The sequence below is a fragment of the Heteronotia binoei genome, chromosome 9 (assembly GCF_032191835.1).
Source record: "Heteronotia binoei isolate CCM8104 ecotype False Entrance Well chromosome 9, APGP_CSIRO_Hbin_v1, whole genome shotgun sequence".
NCBI classification, from domain to species: Eukaryota; Metazoa; Chordata; class Lepidosauria; order Squamata; family Gekkonidae; genus Heteronotia; species Heteronotia binoei.
In genome coordinates this window covers 103,966,863-103,990,759 of record NC_083231.1, presented here as the reverse complement: position 1 = coordinate 103,990,759, position 23,897 = coordinate 103,966,863, and the positions used below count along the sequence as shown (strand labels likewise).

General features: G+C 47.8%; 1 protein-coding gene across 1 annotated transcript; it reads left to right on the top strand.

Annotated features, from left to right (window-relative positions):
- Positions 1–1,818: 1,818 nt before the first annotated feature.
- Positions 1,819–23,129, top strand: LOC132577608 (glycerol-3-phosphate acyltransferase 4-like). The gene is made up of 9 exons (XM_060247396.1): positions 1,819–1,878; positions 4,317–4,403; positions 7,837–7,930; positions 10,571–10,686; positions 12,539–12,594; positions 13,550–13,635; positions 14,547–14,675; positions 18,240–18,319; positions 22,949–23,129. The coding sequence occupies exons 1-9, from the start codon at positions 1,832–1,834 to the stop codon at positions 23,127–23,129; spliced, it is 876 nt and encodes a 291-aa protein (XP_060103379.1). The 5' UTR covers positions 1,819–1,831.
- The last annotated feature ends 768 nt before the right edge of the window (positions 23,130–23,897 follow it).

Sequence of the window (23,897 nt, the reverse complement as noted above, 5' to 3'; positions counted from 1 at the left end):
AAATGTGATGGCCAGAACTCCCTTTGGAGTTCAATTATGCTTGTCCCAACCTTTCTCCTGGCTCCACCCCCAAAGTCCCCAATTATTTCTTGAATTGGACTTGGCAACCCTAGTATCCAAGCTTGTGGAAGAACCATGGAGGAAGGAAATGATGTCGTGCAACATGTCATTGTGGAAACCCAGACCTGACATCAGCACATCAGACAGTGCTTTGATAATTCTCTGGCTGACATACTGACATCTAATCCAAGGTTTCACCTGCACATGACATCAGCCTGTCATGCAACATCATATTAGGCTGATGGCACACTTGTTTCCATTGCTCCATGACAGCTCACAACTGAAATAATAAAACAAAGACCAAGTCATTTATTTACTTATTATTTATCTACTTTTCTTCACAACAGGGACCCAAATAAATTTACAACCGTTTCTTTCTCTGCATTCTATCTTTGCAACAAGACTACAAGAGAGGTTAGGCTGACACCGTGTGATTTGCACAAGGTCATTCAGAAAGAAGAAGATATTGCATTTATATCCTGCCCTCCACTCTGAATCACAGAGTCTGAGTGGCTCACAATCTCCTTTATCTTCCTCCCCCACAACAGAAACCCTGTGAGGTGGGTGGGGCTGACAGGACTCTCACAGTAGCTACCCTTTCAAGGACAACCTCTGTGAGAGCTATGGCTGACTCAAGGCCATTCCAGCAGCTGCAAGTGGAAGAGTGGGGAATCAAACCCAGTTCTCCCAGATAAGAGTCCGCACACTTAACCACTGCACCAAACTGGCTGTCTATGGCAGACTGCAGATTTGAACTGGGGTCTCCAAGATCTGAGTCCAATACACATGCTATTCCATGCCAAAAACAAACAAACTTAGTCAACAAAACAAATTTAGTCACTAAGAACATATCAATAAAAACAAGCCGGGGCATAAAGGCATGTAAAACAAAGAAGTCTGAAAGAATATTAATTTAAAAGTCATCCAGGTTAGGAACAGACCATAAGACAGCTAAATAAAAAAGGTGAAGCCCCTTCAGTTAAAAGCTGGGCTGAAGAGAAATGTTTTGACCTGGCTCCTAAGGAAAAGTGAGGTGGGCCTCAAGAGGAAGGCGAGGTGCAACCACCCAACCACTAGGGTTGCCAAGTCCGACTCAAGATATATCTTGGGACTTTGGGGGTGGAGCCAGGAGCCATTGAGGGTGGAGCCAGGAGCAAGGGTGTGGCAAGCACAATTGAACTCCAAAGGGAGTTCTGGCCATCACATTTAAAGGGACCACGCTCCTTTTAAATGCCTTCCCTCCATTTGGAATAATGAAAGATAGGGGCACCTTCTTTGGAGGCTCATAGAATTGGACCCCCTGGTCCAGTCTTCTTGAAACTTGGGGATTATTTTGAGGAGAGTCACCAGATGCTATGCGGAATATTTGGTGCCTCTACCTAAAAAACCAACTCCCATAGAGCCTCGTATATCTGTGGATCAATTCTCCATTATTTCCTATGGGAATCAGTCTCCATAGGAAATAATCGAGTGCCCAGTAGACATTTCCTCCCTCCCCCCTCTTTCTAATCACCCTGAAGTGGGGGGAGGGCCTCCAAACCAGGGGATCCCCTTCCCCCTCCTGGGTATTGGCAGCCCTACGTCCTCCTTGTCTTTGCAGTTGGGGGTACAAAAGGCAGGGGTTCAGAAAGGGATCTTTACCGATAAGATGGACAAAAATGAGTTGATCCAGAAGCATTTTTTGATGTACAGAATTATGTTGTTTTTACCAAGATAAGAGTTGGAATTCTTTCTGTTTTTCAGTGTCACCTTATTTTTATTTGTTGTATTCATGTTGGTGTCAGGAACGCTAATAATAACATCATTGCCAAGCAGAAGGTAAATACGTTTCTTTATCTGTTGGCTTCAGCTGCATGTTCTAGTTTCTTTACCTGTTGGCTTGAGCTGTGTGTTCTAGTTAGACTCTGTTGTATGCAAATTTCTGCCAATTCTGAGAAATGGGCAAGGCAAAGGAGACTCAAACAAAACAACAGTGTCAAGTGTTATTGTGACAGTCAGAGATAGCATCTGGTCCAGGAATGAGCACTGAACTTCACGGCTGAATTGGGATTTGAATTTTAATTCCAGCTATAACATGCTGACTGTCAACTGGGAAATTTACAATGCAGCACTAAATGGAGTTACACCCTTCTAAGTGCATTGACTTCAATAAGGGTTGCCACAACTCGTAGGAGATGGGAAGAACTTACCAGGAAGAAGAGGAAGACCTCGGCCACATCGCCAGTGTTGCACAGGAAGTGATGTCATCATGCTGTGATGTCACTTCAATGCCTGGATGTCACAGTGCAATGATGTCACTTCCTGTGTGATGCAGGCAACATGGCCTGGACCTTTCTCTTTCTCCAGGTAAGTCCCCCTGCTCGTCAGCTGATTGGTTGAGGGGGATCCCTGCCTCCATTGTAGAGGGACTGGCAAAGGTTAAAATGCTTGGGGCTCTTTAGCTTGGAGAAACGTCGACTGTGGGGTGACATGATAGAGGTTTACAAGATTATGCAAGTACTTGTCTCCCTTTCCCACAATACAAAAACTCGTGGGCATTCAATGAAATTGCTGAGCAGTCGGGTTAGAATGGTAAAAGGAAGTACTTCTTCACCCAAAGGGCAATTAACATGTGGAATTCACTGCCACAGGACGTGGTGCCGGCTACAAGCATAGTTAGCTTCAAGAGGGGTTTGGATAAAAATATGGAGCAGAGGTCCATCAGTGGCTATTAGCTACAGCATATTATTGGAATTGTCTGGGCCAGTGATTCTCTGTATTCTTGGGTTTTTTGGGGGGGGGGTGCAAAGTGGAAGGGCTTCTAGCCCCATTTGTGAACCTCTCTCTCTCTTTTTTTTTTTGGCTACTGTGTGACACAGAGTGTTGGACTGGATGGGCCATTGGCCTGATCCAACAAGGCTTCTCTTACGTTCTTATGTTCTTAACGTCTATGAAGTTCAGTTCAGTTCAGACCTTTATTGGCATAAAAGCAATAATGATTCACAATCAAAAGTAGGTACAAAGGCCTGAAGTACAGTAAGAACAATATATAAAGCAATCAATTAAAATGTCAGCCAATAATACTAATCAACAGTAGACACCCAGCAATTAAAATACAGTAGAATGCCTAGATTTAATTTTATAGGTGTCTACTAAGAAATTTGCAGCACATATAGTAATGCGGGGATTAACATCTTCTAAAAAATAGGTTAGAGTTTTAATTTCAGTAAATATGTTGTGTTGGAGATATTCAGTTAAAAATTGTCTATGTTGTGAGGCCAGGAAAGGACATTCTAAAATAATTTGGGATATAGAATCAAGGACTCCTAATTCACATGGACAGAATCTATTTTGGAGAGGTATCTGTCTAAACCTACCAAAGAGAACTGTTGATGGGAAGGCATTTAAATGTACCAGAGTAAAAGTCTGATGATGGAATGGGGAATCTAAAATAAAAAAATAATGGGGTATCTTCCCATGTCTTTGGAGTATACCTAGATTGGCTGCAGAGCAAACAGGAGGACGTGAGGGGAACACTTTTTGGTATTTGTGATCCATAAGCCTTAGTTGGATTGTTCTTAAAAATATATAATTCACCACATAAGAAAAGAGTGTCCACCTCAATACCAAATTTTTTGTAGTTTGGGGGTAAATGTAGAGAGCCAAGTAATGCTGTGCCTGCCTTTCATCAGGTAGTATAGTAAACTTCCTGAATCCGTTCTGAAATGAATTTTTAACCAGAATTTAAAAATCGTAATCCAGGCTCTGGTTTCTAGAAGGTGTAAACCTAGCTCTGTACAAATGGATGAGTAGGGGACACATTTGGGAGCACCTAAAATCTGACAGAAGAATGATGATTGCACATTCTCCACGCAGGGAACGTCTATGGACTTATAAGAGTGTATCTTATAAGAGTGAGGTAAAATGTTGAAAGAAGGTGACATTAGCCAATTCCTCCCATCTAACGTTATGGCGTTGTACTGTTGCAGCCAACTTATGGTGACCCCAGAGGGTTTTCAAGGCAAGAAACAACACAGGTGGTGTGCCTTTGCCGGACTCTGTGTAGCAACTCTGGACTTCCTTGGTAGTGTCCCAGCCAATACTAACCAGGGCTGATTCTGCTTAGCTCTGAGGAGATCAGGCTAGGTCAGGGCCTCTGGCATCATTATTTTGTGTCTATACTATTCCTTAAGAAGGCATTAACTGTGGCCTCAATTGATTGCTCTAGGAATTAAAAAAAATAGAAATAAAAAAACCTGTGCATCTTCATTCCTTAGAATTAGGTTCTTCTTAGGCACCTGGATTATACGTATGTCCGCCCGCATTGGTTTGAAAGCGTCAGCTGTTGTTCGTTACCACAATAAGTGAGTATTAATGGCCCTCCATTGTGGGGGTTATTTGCATTCCCTGTGTGAACCTACCTTATCTTGAGTGAGACCAGGGGTGGAATTCTAGCAAGAGCTTCTTTGCATATTAGGCCACATACCACTGATGTAGCTAGGCTTCCCAACCCTCCCGCCCTGGCGGGGGACCCCAGGATTTCCACCCTCTTCCCCTGCTCCCCCAAAAAACGGAAGCGGGGGGAGGGGGGGGAAATGGCGAGCCGCCCCATCCCGGAGCCGGCGAGGCCGCCGCGCTGCGCCGCTGCCGCCCCCTCCCCGCCTAGTGAGGCCATAGGTGGCGGGCCCACTGGCGCCCAGCAGCAGAAGGAGGAGGCGGCGGCGGAGGAGGAGCTGTTAGCCGAGGGCCTCGCCAGCGGCATTGGCGCAGCAGAGGGGCAGCAGGAGCGTGGCGAGGAGGATGGGTGCGGCGGAGGCGGCGGAGCCAGGCGCGGCCCAGGGCGGTGAGGGAGCTCCGCAGCACAGCCCCGTTCCTCCACGCGCGGCAGCGCCGGAGGCCGAGGAGAAGGCCCCGAGCCCCCGGCCCCGCTCTCCATGCCCGCGCCACCGCCCTGCTTCACCCAGGCCTCCAGCCTCAGGCGGCCACCGAGGGGCAGGGAGGACGAGCGGGAGGAGGAGGGAGGGACAGCTGCTAATGCGGCTGTGGCGCGGGAACCTGGGGCCTGCTTGCATCAGGAGGGCGGCCAGGAAAGCCCCGCGGAGGCCGCCTGGGCAGGCTTCTCCCAGCGCTCTTCAGGCGCCAGGCCTTGATGGCAATTATGCTTGTCACAGCCTTGATATTGGCTCCACCCCTAACATCTTCTGGCTCCACCCCCAAAGTCTCCTGGCTCCACCCCCGAAGTCCCCAGATATTTCTTGAATTGGACTTGGCAACCCTAGATGTAGCCAATCCTCCAAGTGCTTTAAAAAAAAAGAGCCTTGTAAGCTCTTGGAGGATTGGCTGCATTAGGAGTTTGTGGCCTGCAAAGGAGCTCCTGCTAGAATTCCACCTCTGAGTGAGAGCATTGGTCTGTCAAGGTCAGCACTGTCTATTTTGACTGTCAGCAGCTCTCTGGGGTCTCGGTGGAGGCTTTCCATATTGCCCATTACCTGATCCTTTCAACTGAAGGTGCTAAAAATGGAACATTGGGATCAAGTGAAGCAGAAGCTCTGCCACTGAGCTGTAGTTCGTCTCCTGTGCTAGGTTTCACACTGGCCAAAGGGTGGATCATGTCAGGATTTGAATCGACAATGAGCATCATCAGTAGTTGTTCTAGAGGACAATGCGAAGGAGGAGAAGGTTCTTATGTTGAGGCGTCATTCCAAAACCCACTGTGGCGGGCAACATAACGAGTGGCTCCCTCATGAGGGCAACTGTGCTAGTCTGAGGTCGACAAAGTATCAAAAGTATATCTGTGGCACCTTAAAGACGTTTATTATGGTAATTTTTCTTTTGTAATCAAGAACCTAAAGATTAACATACAATAAGGGCCAAAAATTGAAAGCAGAATTTAAAATAAAACCATAACCAAAAATACATGCATTTTTTTACAGAAAGTTAAAAGCATTTAGGGGCCTACCATTACCCTCCTTGCTTAGTCAAATCAGACAACAACAATGGAGAACCACTTGACCTGATGCATTTCGACCTGAAATGGTCTTCTTCAGAGGTCAAACAAATATATACACATACAGGCTCATACTACAAGTTACAATAAATCAATAAATCAATGCTGGACCAAAAAGAAAGGAGTTTAATAAAGTGACAAAGGCTAAGAGATATACCGGTAATTGAGGCCTCTTATAATGCAGCCTTTTGTCCTGGTCAAAGGCATACATGTTGCATCATGTGTTTTATTGTATGCCCAAATAGTCCAGAACCCACTTAAACAAATATTTATTTATTTATTTCGATTTATATCCCGCCCTCCCCACCAAAGCAGGCTCACATGTTCATGTATATACATGAAAATATAAAAATACATAAAATCATAAAAATATTAAAAGTGCTATTGATCTTTAGATGCTAATCTATTTGATAAAATGGATAACTGCTTATTCTGTTTTATATTAAGTTTTACTGTTCTGCTGGGAGAGCCGGTTTGGTGTAGATAGAAGATGAAGAAGATAGAAGATATTGGATTTATATCCCGCCCTCCACTCCGAAGAGTCTCAGAGCGGCTCACAATCTCCTTTACCTTCCTCCCCCACAACAGACACCCTGTGAGGTGGGTGGGGCTGGAGAGGGCTCTCACAGCAGTTGCCCTTTCAAGGACAACCTCTGCCAGTGGTTAAGTGGTTAAGTGTTAAGTGGTTAGTGGTTAAGTGTGTGGACTCTTATCTGGGAGAAGCGGGTTTGATTCCCCACTCCTCCACTTGCACCTGCTGGCATGGCCTTGGGTCAGCCATAGCTCTGGCAGAGGTTGTCCTTGAAAGGGCAGCTGCTGTGAGAGCCCTCTCCAGCCCCACCCACCTCACAGGGTGTCTGTTGTGGGGGAGGAAGGTAAAGGAGATTGTGAGCTGCTCTGAGACTCTTCGGAGTGGAGGGCGGGATATAAATCCAATATCTTCTTCTTCTAGCTGGATGTTCAATATAAAAACAGACCTTAGGTTCATGCTAGAGGTGGTCCAGATGTTTTGAAATCTGTTGTAGCCTGTGATCTTAATTAACAAATGCCTGGTGGAAGAGTGCTGTCTTTCAGGCCCTGCGGAACTGTGCGAGCTCTCGCAGGGCCCTAACCTCTTCAGGGAGCTCGTTCCACCAACACGGAGCTACAACAGAAAAGGCCCTGGCTCTGGTCATCATGAGCCTGGCCACTTTGAGGCCATGGATTGAGAGCAGGTTTTGTGACCCTGACCAAAATGCTTTCTGGGGAACATGTGGGGATTTAAAATATATGATTTTAAAGTTGACACATTATGTATAGTTTCAGAGGCTAGCCATGATGGTATGCAGTAGAAGAGCTAAATTCAGGTCCAGTAACACTTTGTGTTGTGTTTGCCTTTTTGCCATCAAGTCACAGCTAACTGATGACAACTCCCTCGTGGGGTTTTCAAGGCAAGAGGCATTCAGAGGTGGTTTGCCATTGCCTGCCTCTGTGTAGCAACCCTGGTATTCCTTGGTGGTCTTCCATCCAATGCCCACCCGGCTTAGCTTGTGAGTCCTGAGAAGACTGGGCTAGCCTGGGCTATCCAGGCCACTGGCACCTTAGAGACCAATGAGAACTTCAGGGTATAAGCTTTTGAGAGTCAAAGCACCTTTTGTCAGATACCCAGTATTGTGGTGCACTGATCAGGATTCACACAGGTATCATGTTTCACAGAGGGAGAGTTTGCAGAGAATGTCTGGGGGTGAGGCTGGGGTAAACTAATTTCTGCTCTAATCACAGTGTGTGTCTCTGTGTGTTTTCAATTTCAGGGAAAACAGACCCTTAAATGGAAGCATTTGTGTTGCCAACCATACAACTCCAATGGATATTGTCCCCTTGATGTCTAATGAACACTACTCTGTGGTAAGAGCCACCATCCAAAGTGCAAGTGACTGAGGCATCACGAACAAAGGGAGTTTTTAAAGTCTTTAAACGCAACTTGAGGGTAGCACCAGCGCCTAACACAAGGGAAGAAAAAATGGCGTAACGGGTGGAACTCATTTAGGTGGTATTCATTGTCAATGCCCAATAATGGGTTTCATTTAGTTTCCTAGAACCACAGAACTCGTTTCTAGCTCAGAGCAAGAAAGGTAGCAAAGTCAGGATTCATCAGTGCTTGCAGAAGAGCTTTTTTCTTTTATTATTTTATTTATTAAATTCAACTTTGAAGCTGCCGTCCCCTGAAAATAGGGCTCAGGGTGGCGTACAACATTAATACATTTACAGATCTTACAAAAGAAGTGTTTTTTTTAAAAAAAATCAAAATTAAATAATATATAAACATACAATTTACAACAGCCTAAGCTGGTGTGATGGAGATAGTTCCTGGAAAATATCATTGCCTCGTAGAAGAGGGGGGCAGGGAAAGGAAGAAGAATACCAGATTAGATGGTTGCTGTCCTCGGTCAAATGGCTGGTGGAACATCTCTGCCTTACATGCCCTGTTTAAATCAGTAGCTGGAGAGATGTGACAAGCCAAAGCACAGGAGGCCTGTAGCCAAAGTCTGGAGACCTCCTGGAATGACAACTAATATCTGGTTGATAGAGATCCATCCCCCAAATCTCCAGGAATTTCCCAATCTGTATTTTGCAATCTTAGCCTTCTGCTTTCCTGGTCAGCCGCTAATTGGGGCCTGGGCCATAGCCAGAAAATTTTGGGTGGAGGGGCCCAGGAGAGAAATGGCCCCTAGTGGGGCTAGCAGGAGCCCACATCTGGTGGCTAGGGTTGCCAAGTCCAATTCAAGAAATATCTGGGGACTTTGGGGGTGGAGCCAGGAGCGTTTGGGGTGGAGCCAGGAGCAAGGTTGTGCCAAGCATGATTGAACTCCAAAGGGAGTCCTGGCCATCACATTTAAGGAGACCACACACCTTTTAAAATGCCTTCCCTCAATTGGAAATAGTGAAGGATAGGGGCACCTTCTTTTGGGGCTCATAGAATTGAATCCACTAGTCCAATCCTTTTGAAACTTGGGGGGTGTTTTGAGGAGGTACCAGATGCTACGCTGCAAATTTGGTGCCTCTACCTCAAAAAACAGCCCCCCCCCCAGATACCTGCAGATCAATTCTCCATTATTTCCTATGAGAATCAGTCCGCATAGGGAATAATGGACTGCCCAGCAGACATTTTCCTCCCCTCGCACTCCCTTTCTGATGACCCTCCAAACTGGGGGAGCAAGCTAGCGGGTGGGGAGGAGAGAGAGATGGCTTTTTGGGGCCTTGCATGAAGAGGAGGAGAAAGAAAGACGCTCCAGATCGAAACCCCCCGGCTGGTGCACCCAGCAATGGAGGCATCAAGAGTCTCCCCCTTCTCCCTCTCCCCGCCCAAGCCAGCCATCCGGGGCCCCAGCAACCAGCATAGCCTGGCACCATTGGTGTCTCACTCTCTGCCAGGCAGCCTGGTGCTTCTTTGGGGGAGGGGGAGAGGAATCGGGCATGTTCCCCTGTCCCTGACAGGTATAGCACTGCTGCTGCTCTCCTCTCCGGTGGGCCTGGCAGTGGCGGCACTTGCGGGGGGGGGGCAGGGCTGGGGCGAAGGTTTCCCTACCTGGCTCCTGCCTGCTGGCTACAGGTCTCCTCTCTCCGCATGCCAGGCGCACTGGGTCCCGGACACGGCTCACCTCATGCCACCCAACCCAGCGTTCCTCCTTCTCCTCCCTCCTCTGCACCACTGTGCCTGTCCACCCTGCCAAGGCCCGCAATTTGTGGGAGGAAGGAAAGGCAGAGGTGAGGGGCTGCTGCCGGCAAGCAGAGGAAGGAGTGCTGCAAGGGAAAGGGACAGCCTGGCCCGACAGACAAGAGGGCTCGTGTCGGTGTCGCCCTCAGGAGGAGTGCAGCGCTTCCTGGAAGCCTTCTACAGACCACCCTTTCCCACGGGTCCTAGAGGCTATCCAATGGAGGGGCCCTACATAGGGAAGGGGGGTCGCCGCCCAATGAAGAGGCCGCAGAGCATTAAGGGGGGTTGAATGGAGGGGCCGTGTCCCCCGCCACCCCCCCCCCCATGGCTACGGGCCTGATTGGGGCCCTAATTTGGATCAAATGAGGTCAGATGGGCTAGTGATGCCAGCTGAAAGCAGTGTAAGTCCTATGCAAATCAAGAGGTAGGAAACTAGATACCCATGGACTCAATCCATTACATGGAGGTTTCCTGTTTATCCCCTCAGTATAGCTCCTAGGGTCACCAACTATAAATTGGGAAATTCCTAGGGTTTTGGGGGTGGAGCCTAGGGAGGGCTGAATTTGGGGAGTGGAGGGAGTTCAGTAGATATGCGATTACATAAAGTCCACCCTTGGGAAATCATTTGTAACTCTGGGAGATCCCCATGCCCCAGCTTGGGTTTGGCATGACTAATAGCTCTCCACCCCAAAGGTGCCCTTATTAAGGCACATTTCTCCATATAATCCTTGGCCGAGGCAAAGGGCTCCTTAGCTTCTTCCCCCACCCACAAGAAAAGCTACAAAAGGTGTCAGTAATGTACCAATTGTTAATTTGCTCTTGACTTCCAGGTTGGTCAGGCTCATGGAGGAATAATTGGATTTTTTCTGGGTATGTGCGTTAAGACAACTCGGCATATTTTGTTTGATCGCTCTGAAATGAAACATCGTTCTGCTGTGAGAAAAAGGTATGCAGACAGGGTGGTTACTTGGGACAGCTCATAGTGGCCTGGTGAATTAAATTTGGGCTTCAGGGTTTTCTCACTTTCTCATTTTCCTGGCTAGACGTTCCTGTTTCTTTGGGGGTTTTCCTCTGTTCTGTATGTGTTTTTCTCCATCTAGTGGTCAATTCAGTATTACATCAGTTATGTCCAGTATAAAACCTTCAGTTTAAATCTGGAGGGAAATATGCCAGACATAAACTGGTGTAATACTGAATTTACCACTAGAGGGAGCCAAACACATGAAGAACAGAACAAGAAACAGGAACTTACACACCAGGAAAATGAGAATACGGAGAAGCCCTCAGATGACACAACCTTGCTGTAGATCAGTGATCTCCAAAAGTTTTGTCATCAACAGAGAGCCCAGTGACAAATGTGTTTCCCCATGGCCTTGGGGGGGTTATTTCCAACAATCTTCCACGCAGTTTGAGAATGAATTACATTGCATTTGGTTGCATCTACAGTAGATTTAAATATTGATTTCACCAGTTAGCGCACCTGTTTCTGTATGACTTAAGAGACTTAGTGTATATGAGAGTCTAAGACACTATTTCAAGGGTCCCCAACCAAGGCGTACAAACACAGAGGTGGAAGCGACCCCAAGGGTCACTTTTCCAGTCCCCTGCACAATGCAGGAAATTCACACCTGACACCTTTCATGGTGGCTGCCAGGTTTTTTTTAGAAAGTGGGTGGGGCTTCATGGGGCTCTTGGCCAGCAGGGCATCTGATTGGCCACTGGAGATATGATTGGCTGTATAGATTAAAATAATATTGTTTTAGTGGCAGTTGCCCCTACAGTGTTGGTTGTATTCTCTCCCTCTCCTCTTTTAAAATTACCCATATTTTCCCTTGCACTTGGGCTTTCTCTCTACTTGTGTCTCTGCCTTCTGCAGACTCACATCTGCCATAAACTCACAAGACGGGTAGCCTGTACTCTACCATTCTCAATCCCCCACCCCTCAATCTATCATCTAGAGATAATGAACTGCCAGGGCTAGTTCTGAGCTGCGGACAACCATGCCCAGCTCTAGACTTGGAGGTTTTGAGTAGGGCAACGATGTTGAAACTTTATAGAACCAAGACTCCCCTTTAACCCTAATGGCAGCCTGGAGCCTATGAAGCAGCAACCCTGAGACATAACAGTCACATGACAGGAAGAGGGGAAGTCATTACTTCACTGATGTCAAAGACTTCAGAGGAATGGGCACCAGACCAAGAAAGCCAGAGACAGGAAACACTAACAGAACACCAAGAGCAGAAGGCTAGGGTGAGAATCATGAACAAATCAGCTTCACCAGCAGGTGACTTTGCCCCATCATTGGGTTACCAGATATCTTCTTTTTAGAAGACTCATCCTCTTTTTCTGATATCCATCTTCCTTTGGACTCTTTAAAACAATGTATGAAAATATCTTTCTGGCTGAGGCTGTTTGCCCTATAGTCCCCCAGTGGAGGCAAGCTTCAGTTTAAATAGTAGAGACATTTAAAATGAGATTTGTCATAATGATCAGTTGTTTGAAGTAGTCAGTCAAGAAATATGTCCTCTTTTTTGCTTTTCAGAATATGGTATCCTTAGCTGTCATCTTCTGTTCCTCTCAGTTTGCACTCCAAGAGAGGTAACAAGTGTGGTCCCTTTGCTCTTCGCACATTAGTATTATATCAAGTTCTAGCGTAGGGAATGAGGGCAGACAGAAAGAATATGTGAGCAAAACTGTGGCTTTCCATTTTATCAGTGTTTTTAAAGATATTCTCTGTGTTGCAACCCTAGTCTTGAATATAATACATTTTGAACGCTTTCTTCCTTTTCTTACTTCAGATTAACAGAGTACACTGCTGATAAGAGTAATGCCCCGATTTTAATCTTTCCAGAAGGTAAGAAATGCCAGTACTGTAATCTCTGTATTCAGAGATTGCCACTGACCCCAATAGCTCTTGATTTTGCTAGTTCACCCACATCCCGCGTTGCCCCTTGGCAGTCATCATATTGTAGTGCCCATCTGCCTGAGAATGCTTGTCACAGGTTTACCTGGTGCAGAAATTGGGAGGGATCAGTTCATTCATTCTTCAGTAATGCATTCCTTTGAAGCATCAGTGCCAGACTACAGTGATGTATGCTAGGTACGGGGGCTGCCATAGAAGGCAGTCGGGAAGCCTGAGCTGAAGCGGAATGAATATGATGTTCTACCTTCAGATGAGTGTGAGGTTTATTTATTTATTTTATTCTGTTTTTAGCCCGCCCTTCCCGTAGAACAGGCTCAGGGCGGGTTACATCATAAAAACAATCAACAATAAAAAACAATAAAAGACCAATTTGAAAAATATAAAATCTAAAACTACAGAGTGACAATAGAGACTAAAATGGCAATGGAGACTAAAATATTATTCCAGTGGTGGCCCAGCATCCACCCTGAGCAATGGACTAAGCCTTATTTTGTTTGTTTATTTAATTCCATTTATATCCCGCCCAGGCAGGCTCAGGGCTGCTTACATGTCATGCATGTGTGTGAGTACAAACATGTAATGGGACGTAAAAACCATAAAACGGTTAAAAACATAGAAAAATTATGCTCTTAAAGTGTAAGCACATCAAAATCCGATCCACTCTGCTTGTTTAGAACCCCGATGGCTGCCTCCTATTATTGTTCCCATAAGGAAGGAAAATCGGAAAAGTTTGAGCACCAACTTTCTCGAGTCTCCTGGAAAGAAGAGAGCACTAACCACATTATTTTCTCAACTCAGCAGACTTGCAAGTGGGAAGGAGCAATTGCTGACTGGGCTTGTTTCTCTTCCTCAAAATGCAATATCTCAAAACGCTATTTTTGACCAGGTACATGTATCAACAACACCTCGGTGATGATGTTCAAGAAGGGAACTTTTGAAATAGAGACAACCATCTATCCAGTGGCCATAAAGGTATTCTGCTATAACAACGGATTTTTAAATATCGGACAAACCATCTCTGGACTACTGCAAGGAGCTCTTCGTGGCTGGCCTTTCGTAACCATCCAGTGGCTTGAATGGATGCAGAATGCAGTTTTTCAACCAAAGATGTCCCATGGTGGAAGGAGAGCCTGTTGATTGCAAAGTGGCAGGAGGGTAGTGGGCATTTAACCCTTTCCTTCTGTGGTGTTTTCCCAGTCTCCCAGTAGTTATGAGAAAACTTGTTCCACTGAGGAACTGCTCTAGCTCTCAGGAAGTTATTCCTAATGTTTAGTGAAATACATACACGCAAAGCTCTCTTGTAGGCCATTTGTCCATCAATATACGGTAAATATTTCCTACTCAGACAGGCAGCAGCTTTCCAGGGTCTCAAGAGGGGTCTTGCATGTTATCTTGATCCTTTTTAACTGGATATCCCAGGGAATGAACTTCACCTTCTGCCTGCCAAGCAGAGGCTCTACCAATGCTAAAGGCATGTGTGATGTATGTTCTGTGCATTATATGCAGGTGTGGAATTCTAGCAGGAGCTCCTTTGCATATTAGGCCACACACCAGGGATTTAGCCAATCCTCCAAGCACTTACAAAAATGAGCCCTTGGAGGATTGGCTACATCAGGGGTGTATGGCCTAATATGCAAAGGAGCTCCTGCTAGAATACCGCCCCTGATTATATGTGTGTGATATGTCGTTAATGTGTGATTGATGCATGCTTAGTGTCTGCTATACTGTTGTGCACTTCTTTCCTGTTGTGTAGCCCTCCCACTGGACAATTCACCAAGACTAAGCAGGAAACGGTTGAGCGACAAGGTGGTACGAAAGGTTTACTGTAGTCCGTGCATACTTAGGAGATTCTAAGCGTTCAAATTGTCTTGTGTCTTTTGCAGTACAATTGCTTGTACTCAGATCCTTACTGGAACAGCAGTAAATACAGCATGACAAAATATGGGTTTCGACTTGGAAGCAGCTGGGCCATCGTATGCGATGTGTGGTACTTGCCACCAATGCGCAAAAAGGTAATTTGCTGGAAAATTGAAGGCTGGCATTGGACAGATAATTTAAATATGTGTTTTGCATACTTAAAAAAAAAGGTAAAGGCAGTCCCCTGTGCAAGCACCAGTCGTTTTCGACTCTGCTTTCACAACATTTTCACGGCAGACTTTTTTTACGGGGTGGTTTGCCATTGCCTTCCCCAGTCATCTACACTTTCCCCCCAGCAAGCTGGGTACTCATTTTACCGACCTTGGAAGGATGGAAGGCTGAGTCAACCTGAGCTGGCTACCTGAACCAGCTTCTGCTGGGATCGAACTCGGGTCATGAGCAGAGGGCTCCGACTGCAGTACTGCAGCTTTACCACTCTGCGCCATGGGGCTCTTTTCTTTGCATACTTAGTATATTTTTATTCTTCCAAGGAGCTAAGAGCAAGTATACACAATTTCCCCTTCTTCCAGATTTGTATCCCTTACAGTAGGCTTGCCAACTCTGGGTTGGAAGTACCTGAAAATTTTGGGAATGGAGCTTGAGGAGGGCAAGGTTTGAGGAGGGGGGGGATCTTATATATAGTATGATGCCATAGAATTCACCCTCCAAATTAGCTGTTTTCTCCAGGTGAAGTGATTGTTATAGCCTGGTAGAGATCAGTTGTAAAAGAAGAAGACTGCAGATTTATATCCCGCCCTTGTCTCTGAATCAGAGACTCAGAGCAGCTTACAATCTCCTATATCTTCTCCCCCCACAACAGACACCCTGTGAGGTGGGTGGGGTTGAGAGGGCTTTCACAGCAGCTGCCCTTTCAAGGACAACCTCTGCCAGAGCTATGGCTAACCCAAGGCCATTCCAGTAGCTGCAAGTGGAGGAGTGGGGAATCAGACCTGATTCTCCCAGATAATAGTCCCCACACTTATCCATTACACCAAACTGGCTCTCCAGCAGGAGGTCTCCAGGCCCTACCCGGAGGCTGGCAATTCTACATTTTGGGTAGGGTTGCCAAGTCCAACCCCAGAAATATCTGGGGACTTTGGGGTGGAGCCAGGAGACTTTGGGGGTGGAGCCAGGAGACACTGGGGTGGAGCTAGGGGGGAGGGGGGGAAACGGTGCGGGGAGCGTGGCGAGTCGCCCCGTCTCGGAGCGGGCGACGCCACTGCGCAGCTGCCGCCTCTTCTCCGCTCGCCGTGGCTGCTCCTCCGAGATGGGCTCAGCCTGAGCCCATCTCGGAGGAGCAGCCACGGCGTGCGGAGAAGAGGCGGCAGCAGTGCAGCGGTCTTGCCCACTCCGCCTCTGGGGTGGAATCGGAGGGGGGGGGGTGGAGGCAGGCCGGGGGTGTGGCGAGCCGCGAGTCCGGGTCCTAGAAGGGCCTGGATTCGCGGCTCACCATGCTCCTGGCCTGCCTCGCCCTCCCCTGCGCTGCTGCCGCCTCTTGGCTGCTCCTCCGAGATGGGCTCAGCCTGGGCCCATCTCGGAGGAGCAGCTGCGGTGGGCGGGGAGGGGGAGAGGGCGGCAGCGGCGCGGTGCGGCGGCCTCGCCCACTCCAGGATCGGGCAGCTCGTCATGCTCCCCGGCGCCGTTTCCCCCCCTCCCCCCACTTCCGTTTTTTTTGGGGAGCGGGGGAAGAGGGTGGAAATCCTGGGGTCCCCTGCCAGGGCGGGAGGGTTGGGAAGCCTAATTTTGGGTATGAGTTTTCAAGAGTCAAAACTCCCTCTGTCACATACCTGATGTCTGATTAAGGAAGCTTTGAATCTTGAAAACTCATGCCCTGAAGATCTTGTTTGTCTCTAAGGCTCTGCTGGCCTTCAGTCTAGCTTCTCTCACTACAAATGCTAAGCTTCTGCTTCAAAGCCTTTCTCTCCTGCTCTGATCAAACTAATCATACTTTCCATTGTGTCTTTGCATCCTGACTGCTTTCTTTGCAACACTCCTCCCACCTTCAGACTGGGGATATAAGGACTCAGGGATCTCCATTCCTACTTGTATCTAACAAAGTGACTCTTGAAAGCTTATAGTGCCCATATAATAATAATAATAATAATAATAATAATAATAATAAAATTTTATTTATACCCTGCCCTCCCCGCCGGGGCAGGCTCATATCTTATTCATCTCTAAGGTCCTACTAGATTTGAATCTAGCTCTTCCATTACAGACATACAGGGCTACCCTGTGAAACTCCCTTTCTCCAGTTTTCCTTCTGACAGCCCTGTAAATTAGTCCAGGGTGAGAGAGTGACTGACCGAAAGTCACCCAATGAATTTCATAGCAGAAGGGTTATTTGACTCTAGGTTTCCAAAAACGTAAGTAGCCCTATTTGTTCGAATCCCAAAATGTACACACTGTCTTTTGAGAGCCGGTGTGTGGTTTAGTGGTTGGTTAGAATGTCAGATTAAGATCTGGAACATCCAGCATTCAAATGCCCACTCTGCTAACAGGTTTGCTGGGTGACCTTGGCCAGTTAAGTTCTCTCTTCACCTAACCTTCCTTGCAGGGTTGTAGTCGTCTGCTCTAAGCTCTCGGAAGAAAAGGTGGGATAAATGTGTAAGAATAACTATAGTTTTGAAAGTACAAAATAAGTACCGGGCATTCAAACTGCTAATCTTCCTTTAGTCAGATTCAGGTGGGTAGTCGTCTTGGTCTGAAGCAGTAGAACCAATTCTGAGTCCAGGGGCACCTTGAAGACCAGCAAAGTCTAATTCTGGGTATAAGCTTTCGTGTACATGCACACATCTCCCTCTCCTCTTCTCTGTGGGGCTTCGGTCAGTTTTCACGCTATCTGTCCCGGGGCTGCAACTCACTCCGCCTCTTTTGCACAGCAAACAAGATCCTCTAACAACCAGTTTTTGTTTGCCTCCTGAAAAAGGCTAAGCAAGTTGCAGCCCCAGGGCAGATAGTGTGAAATCTGATGGAAGCCCTGTGGAGGAGAGGAGCGTGAGATAGGGTTGCCAAGTCCAATTTAAGAAATATCTGGGGACTTTGGGGGTGGAGCCAGGAGACATTAGGGGTGGAGCCAGGATCAAGGCTGTGACAAGCATAATTGAGCTCCAAAGGGAGTTCTGGCCATCACATTTAAAGGGACGGCACACGTTTTCAATGCCTTCCTTCCATAGGAAATAATGAAGGATAGGGGCACCTTCTTTTGGGGCTCATAGAATTGGACCCCCTGGTCCAATCGTTTTGAAACTTGGGGGATATTTCGGGGAGAGGCACTAGATGCTGCACTACAAATTTGGTGCCTTTACCTCAAAAAACAGCCCCCCCCCCTCAGAGCCCCAGATACACGCGGATCAATTCTCCATTATTTTCTATGGGAATAAATCTCCATAGGGAATAACAGAGTCCCAAGCAGACATTTCCCTCCCCTCCCCCCGCTTTCTGATGACCCTGAAGCAGGGGGAGGGCCTCCAAACTGGGGGATCCCCTGCCCCCACCTGGGGATTGGCAACCCTAGCGTGAGAGTGGCATAAGGCTAGTGAGGAATCGGTCTCAGACTTTGTTCTCCTTTTGACAGTCACTGAAATATTTCAGCAGTTGGGTCATGCCAAGCAAAACAGACCGATGGTCAATACCTTGCTTTTCTTAAACTCTTGCAGGAAAACGAAGATGCGGTCCAGTTTGCCAACAGAGTCAAATCCGCCATTGCTGCTCAAGCAGGCCTGATGTCACTTCCTTGGTGAGATGCCTGTCTTATCTCGACCCAACAGGGTTCCCTCAAGGGTTGCTAGCTCCGGTTTGGAAACTCCATGAGTTTTGGGGGTGGAGCCTGGGAAAGACAGGGTTTTCGAGGGGGAGGGATTTCTCTAGGATATAGTGCTGGGCTGGCAACTACAGGATGGGAAACTCTTGGAGATTTGGAGGTGGATCCTGGAGAAGGTAGAATTTCATTGGTGGAGGGACTTCAGCAGGGTACAGTGCCATAGATTCCTGCATCCAAATCAGCCATTTTTTCCCCCAGTGGAAGTGATCTTTGCAGTCTGGAGATCTTTGCAGTTTGGGAAATCTCCACGCCCCAACCCTGAGAAGCATCACAGGGTCCACCTTCAAAGCTGCCATTTCCTCCACGGAATCTGATCTCTGTAACCTGGAGATGGGTTGCAGTTCACTGAGATCTCCAGATGCCACCTGGAGATGGTCAAGCCCACTTCCTCCTACCACTTCAAAGTGATGGAAACAATGGAAGGGGATCAGGAAAGAACTTGGGGAAGGGGAGAAGTGGGAATTTTCTGGGAACAGCTAAAGAAGTGATTGGGATAGATAGTGTAGTGTATGCATGGAGGGGAAAGCTGGAAGAACTTGGCAACTGTGAGAAATTCTTCTGGAAGAGAAAAGGCATTGCTTTTGGCAGAGCCAAAGAAGAGGATAACATGCCATCCTTTGCGAAGCGATACCTTTCTATGCCCACTGAAATCAATGGTCATAGATGAGTGGAACTCTGCTTAGGACAGCTAGATTCAAGTCCAGTAGCAACTGAGCGGGGTCGGCCCTAGGGGTTCTGCCACTCCAGGCAAGAAGCCCCACCCCCACACAGCTGCATGCATGTTGCTGCTGCGCTGGCCCTTTTACCTGCCTGGGTTCCAGGCAGGCAAAAGGGACGCTGGAAAGTCTCTGCGCCGCTTGGAGGCTGCTTTCCAAATGGAGGGCAGCCTCTCAGCAGCACACACATTGCTGCCACACTGCTCCTTTAACCTGCCGAAGTCCCAGGCAGGCGAAAGGAGTGGCGTAGTGCCTCTGTGCCACTCAGAGGCTGCCCTCTCAAGGGAAGGCAGCCTCCAACTGGCGCAGAGGACCTAGAAGGGGCTGGGGGGGGTATTTTCTGAACTCTGAGGCTTTCAGAGCAGCTCCAAATGCCCCAGAGCCAAGAAAACAGGCCATGCCATGCATCCCACTTAGCTGCCTTCAGATCCAGAAGGGACTGGATGGGGGCAAGTGGAATGTTGGCTTGGCTCCAAGGCATTCAGACCTACTCCGAACACATCATAGTCGAGCCAACTGGTGCAAGTGAGGACAGGGTGGTGGTGCCCACCCCCCAGCCCTGTGGCCAGATGGTACCCTAGGTAGCTGCCTACCTGGCCTCCTCCTATGCGCTGGCCATGCAACTGAGAGATCAACAAGATTTTCAGGGTCTGAGCTTTCAGTGGCCAAAATCTCCCTTCATCAGACGTCAGGGGACTTTGACCCTTGAAAGCTTCTACCCTGAAAATTGTGCTGGTCTTTAAAATGCTACTGGATTTGAATCTAGCTGTTCTCCTGCAGACCTGCTTGGCTGGCCTCCTGAAACTATCTGCTTAAGATGGCACTGCAAGGGTGGTACAATGGGTAGTGTCCCTGGCTAGGATCCAGGAGGTCCATGCTAGAATCCAGGAGCAGTGGTCTATCAGTGGCTATTAGCCACAGGGTATTGTTGGAATTCTGTCTGGGGCAGTGATGCTCTGTATCCTTGGTGCTTGTGACTGGGGCACAGTGTGAGGGCTTCAGGTGTCCTGGCCCCACTGATGGATCTCCTGATGGCGCCTGGTTTTTTTGGCCACTGTGTGACACAGAGTGTTGGACTGGTTGGGCCATTGGCCTGATCCAAGATGGCTTCTCTTATGTTCTTAAATCTCTGCTGTGCCATGAAGCTTGCTGGGTGACCATTGGTCAGTTGTTCTTTGCCTCACAGGGTTGTGGTGTGGGGAAAAAGCAGGAGGGAAAACTTACAAAGGCAGCCTTGAACTCTTTGGAAGAAGGACGGGAGTCGCAGCAGATAGCATTGGCTTCCGGCTTACACTGCTTTGGAATGTCAGCAGATCAGCTTCATGCTGAAATTTGTTCTGAGCTTTTACAACAGCCAGAGCTACAGGTGCAAGTTTTGAAAAAGATCACAGAGCACATGACCATTATGAAATTAAAAATATATCCCTTCTTTTTTTGACTCTGCCCTTTCTCTGTTGTTGGTCCCTGCTGCTGAAACTCTTGCCCCACTGGAATCTGTCGTGCTCCTTCATTGGGTCTGTTCAAAGGCCTGTTAAAACGCCACCTCTTTACCGGAGTGTTCTCAAAGCGGTCTCTCTCCTTGCACTGTTTTCCTCCACCTCCCCTTCCCTTGTGGCATTTAGGCTCTTAAATTGTAAGCCTCAGGGCGGGGCCCATATTTTCAGGTACTGTAGGACAATAAAGTCACACACCTTCTGTAAATCTGGGTCCTTTATCATCCCAGCAGTGGCTAATGCTTAACCCGTAAGAAAACACAGACTCAAGAGTGTATCTGAATTGAATGATGCATTTATTAAAGCACAGTGGAGATAACAGAAGAATGACATGACGAAGCAAATGAAATAAGCAAATAAAAAAAAATACACATGCACACAGTTTTTAAAAAATCAGAATACAAGGGCAGCACTACAGTTTTGCTCTATCTCGACAGCACTATGTCCTTCTAATCCTGTAATTGCCCCTGGCCTGTGTGGCTCAGGCTAGCCCAACCTCATCATATCTTGGAAGCTAAGCAGAATCAGCCTTGGTTGGTATTCGGATGGGAGACCACCAAGGAATTCCAGGGTTGCTATGCAGAGGCAGGCAATGGCAAGTCACCTCTGTTCATCTCTTGCCTTGAAAACCCCAGTGAGGGGTCACCATAAGTACACTGCGACTTGATGGACACTTTCTACCACCAACCCTCTAATTGTCCTATTAGATCCTAATTGATCTCCAGCTAGGGTTGCCGAGTTAGGAGAACTCCCCAACCCCCCTAAATATTTCATTTCAAGACCCCATTTTAGTTTGAGGCCCAGTCCAAATGGCCCTCCTGCCCCCCACTCCCACACAGCCCCCTCCCCCCAGCCCTGTTCAAGATTTCTGCCATTTGGGCTTTCCAGCCCAATGGCCAAAGAATTCCTGTCACAAAAGGCATCAATGATGGGGAAGTGGAAAACCATATTATGTGGCCCTAAATTCCTTGTTAGAAGGACAGGATAAAAATAGATTGACAGACTGTTAGAGTTGAGCTCAGTATCCTTGATTGTGGGCACTATCTCAGATGAGATGATGGTTTGATTCTTGTGACTGCTTTCTCCATTTTACCTCATCATTTTCTCCAGGGACAGCATGACCAGTTCCTTCCTCAAAACAACCCCTAATTATTCATTCCAGAAGGGTAGCCTCTGTATCGGCAAGAAGAACATGTGGTTCTTTTCTCCTAAGGGATTCGGAGACTATTAACAGATGAGCAGCGAAGGAAAGAGACAGATTGCATTCAGATCTCTCTGGTGACTCGCAAGAAAGAAATCAACAAGTCATGAAACAGAGAATACATACTTATGCCCCTTCTGTTACCAGGAAACAAACGCCCCCCCAAAAAACAATGAACAGACCTCTGAATACGGCCGCCTGCCCAATGCTGTTCTGTGGTTCAGCCTGCATAAAGATTCAGATTCAGGAGTCTTCTCGTTTTGAGGTTTTCTGGTGGCACAAGGGGTGTAAACTTATATTCTCTGCTTCATGACTAAGGGAACATAAGAGAAGCCATGTTGGATCTGGCCAGTGGCTCATCCAGTCTAACACGCTTTGTCATACAGTGGCCAAAACCCAAGTGCCATCAGGAGGTCCACCAGCAGGGACAGAATTCCGGAAGCCCTCTGACTGTGGCCAAGATACAGAGCATCACTGCCCCAGACAGAGTGTTCCATATATACCTTGTGTGGCTAATAGCCACGGATGGGCCTTTGCTCCGTATGTTAATCCAATCCCCTCTCGAAGCTGTTTGGGCTTGTAGCCACCACCCAGTGTTGGCGTGTGGGAGTAGGCGGGATAGGCAGCTGCCTAGGGCACTACCCCGCCTGGGGGCGCCCTCTTACTCCCTTTGCCCCTTCGCCAGCTGGAAGGCGCCGCTTGACCGCTGTGCTCGTTGGAGGCTTCCTTAGAAGCCTTTAGCGGTGCCCGGCTGCTTTCAACCCAAAAGCATGAATCATGCTTTATTGATAACAACGTACTAAAACAATATGGCAGGGCCGTGACCCTGCTTATATGCATGCAAAGAACCACCCCTTAGATCCCCATAGCAAATCACGGCAGTCAATTTTTGCACTGAGACTGCGCATTGGTTACTGCTTAGCATCCAGATCACGAAATGTATCCTAGAGTCTCTAGCGCTCCCGCTGCTGCCCGAGTGCACAAAGCTTCCCGCCAAACATAAAGTCCAGTAATTAACACACGCTTTAGCTGATCTCTGTTCTGCCCCCCCCCCCCCCAAATTAGGGAAGAAAGCAAACCATCCAAGGCTGTGCAGTCCAGACCTCCAACAACATTTCCTTTCACTGTGTTTCAGGGACGGTGCGCTGAAAAGACAAAAAGTCAAAGATTCTTTGAAGAAGCAGCAGCAGGAAGAGTATAGCAGGATAATAGCAGGGAAAGGATCCTACGTGTGCTCCGAAGGGCTGCTCGCCAGTCAAAATGAAGCCGACGGCTCCAGCGCTTGGGGACCGGCTGAGCCTGACGAAAGAACCTGAGTCCCTTCTGTGGAAAGTCACCAGAGCCGAAGGCTGCTCCTTCCCACCTGGGACCGCCATTCTTCCCAAGAGCATCAGTGGCAGATGGAATCAACAGAAGGAGGAGAGGAAAGAGAGGGATGCAGGGGAAATACGGCTGCATGTAATTTGCTTTTGTTTTGCCTGGGGATCTAAGGGCTTGGGCCAAAGCATAAGACCAGGGGTGTCAAACTCATTTGTTATGAGGGCCAGATTTGACATAACTGAGACTTTGTCAGGCTGGGCCATGTGTGTCATGCCAGGTAGCAGAGATCTAAACTTTATAAAGCCCACAGACAAATACAATTAAAGGTTTTGTATCTCTCCTGTGTGATCGAGGGAACTGGGCAAAGGAAGCTCTGGCTCTTTCCCTCCCTCCCCAGGGGATGAGGAGGGGCGGAGCCACAGCCCATATAAGGAAAAGAGGCTTGGCTCAGTAGCTCTGCTGTGTGATTGAGAGAGCTTGGCAAAGCAAGCTCTCCCTCCTCCCCTTCCTCTCCAAGGGACGAGCCTCAGCCAATAGAGAAAATAGAGACTTTGCTCCGTAGTTCCTGTGTGACTTAGCAAGCCTGGCAAAGCAAACTGTGACATAAAAGGAAAGGAGAGAGAAGGAGAAGAAAGCAGACTTGCTTGTGGGCCTGATAGGAACCCTCCAGGGGCCTGATCTGGCCCCTGAGCCACACGTTTTGACATCCCTGCGTTAGACTGTCAGCTCTGGGCTAGGAAATACCTGGAGATTTTGGGAGTGGA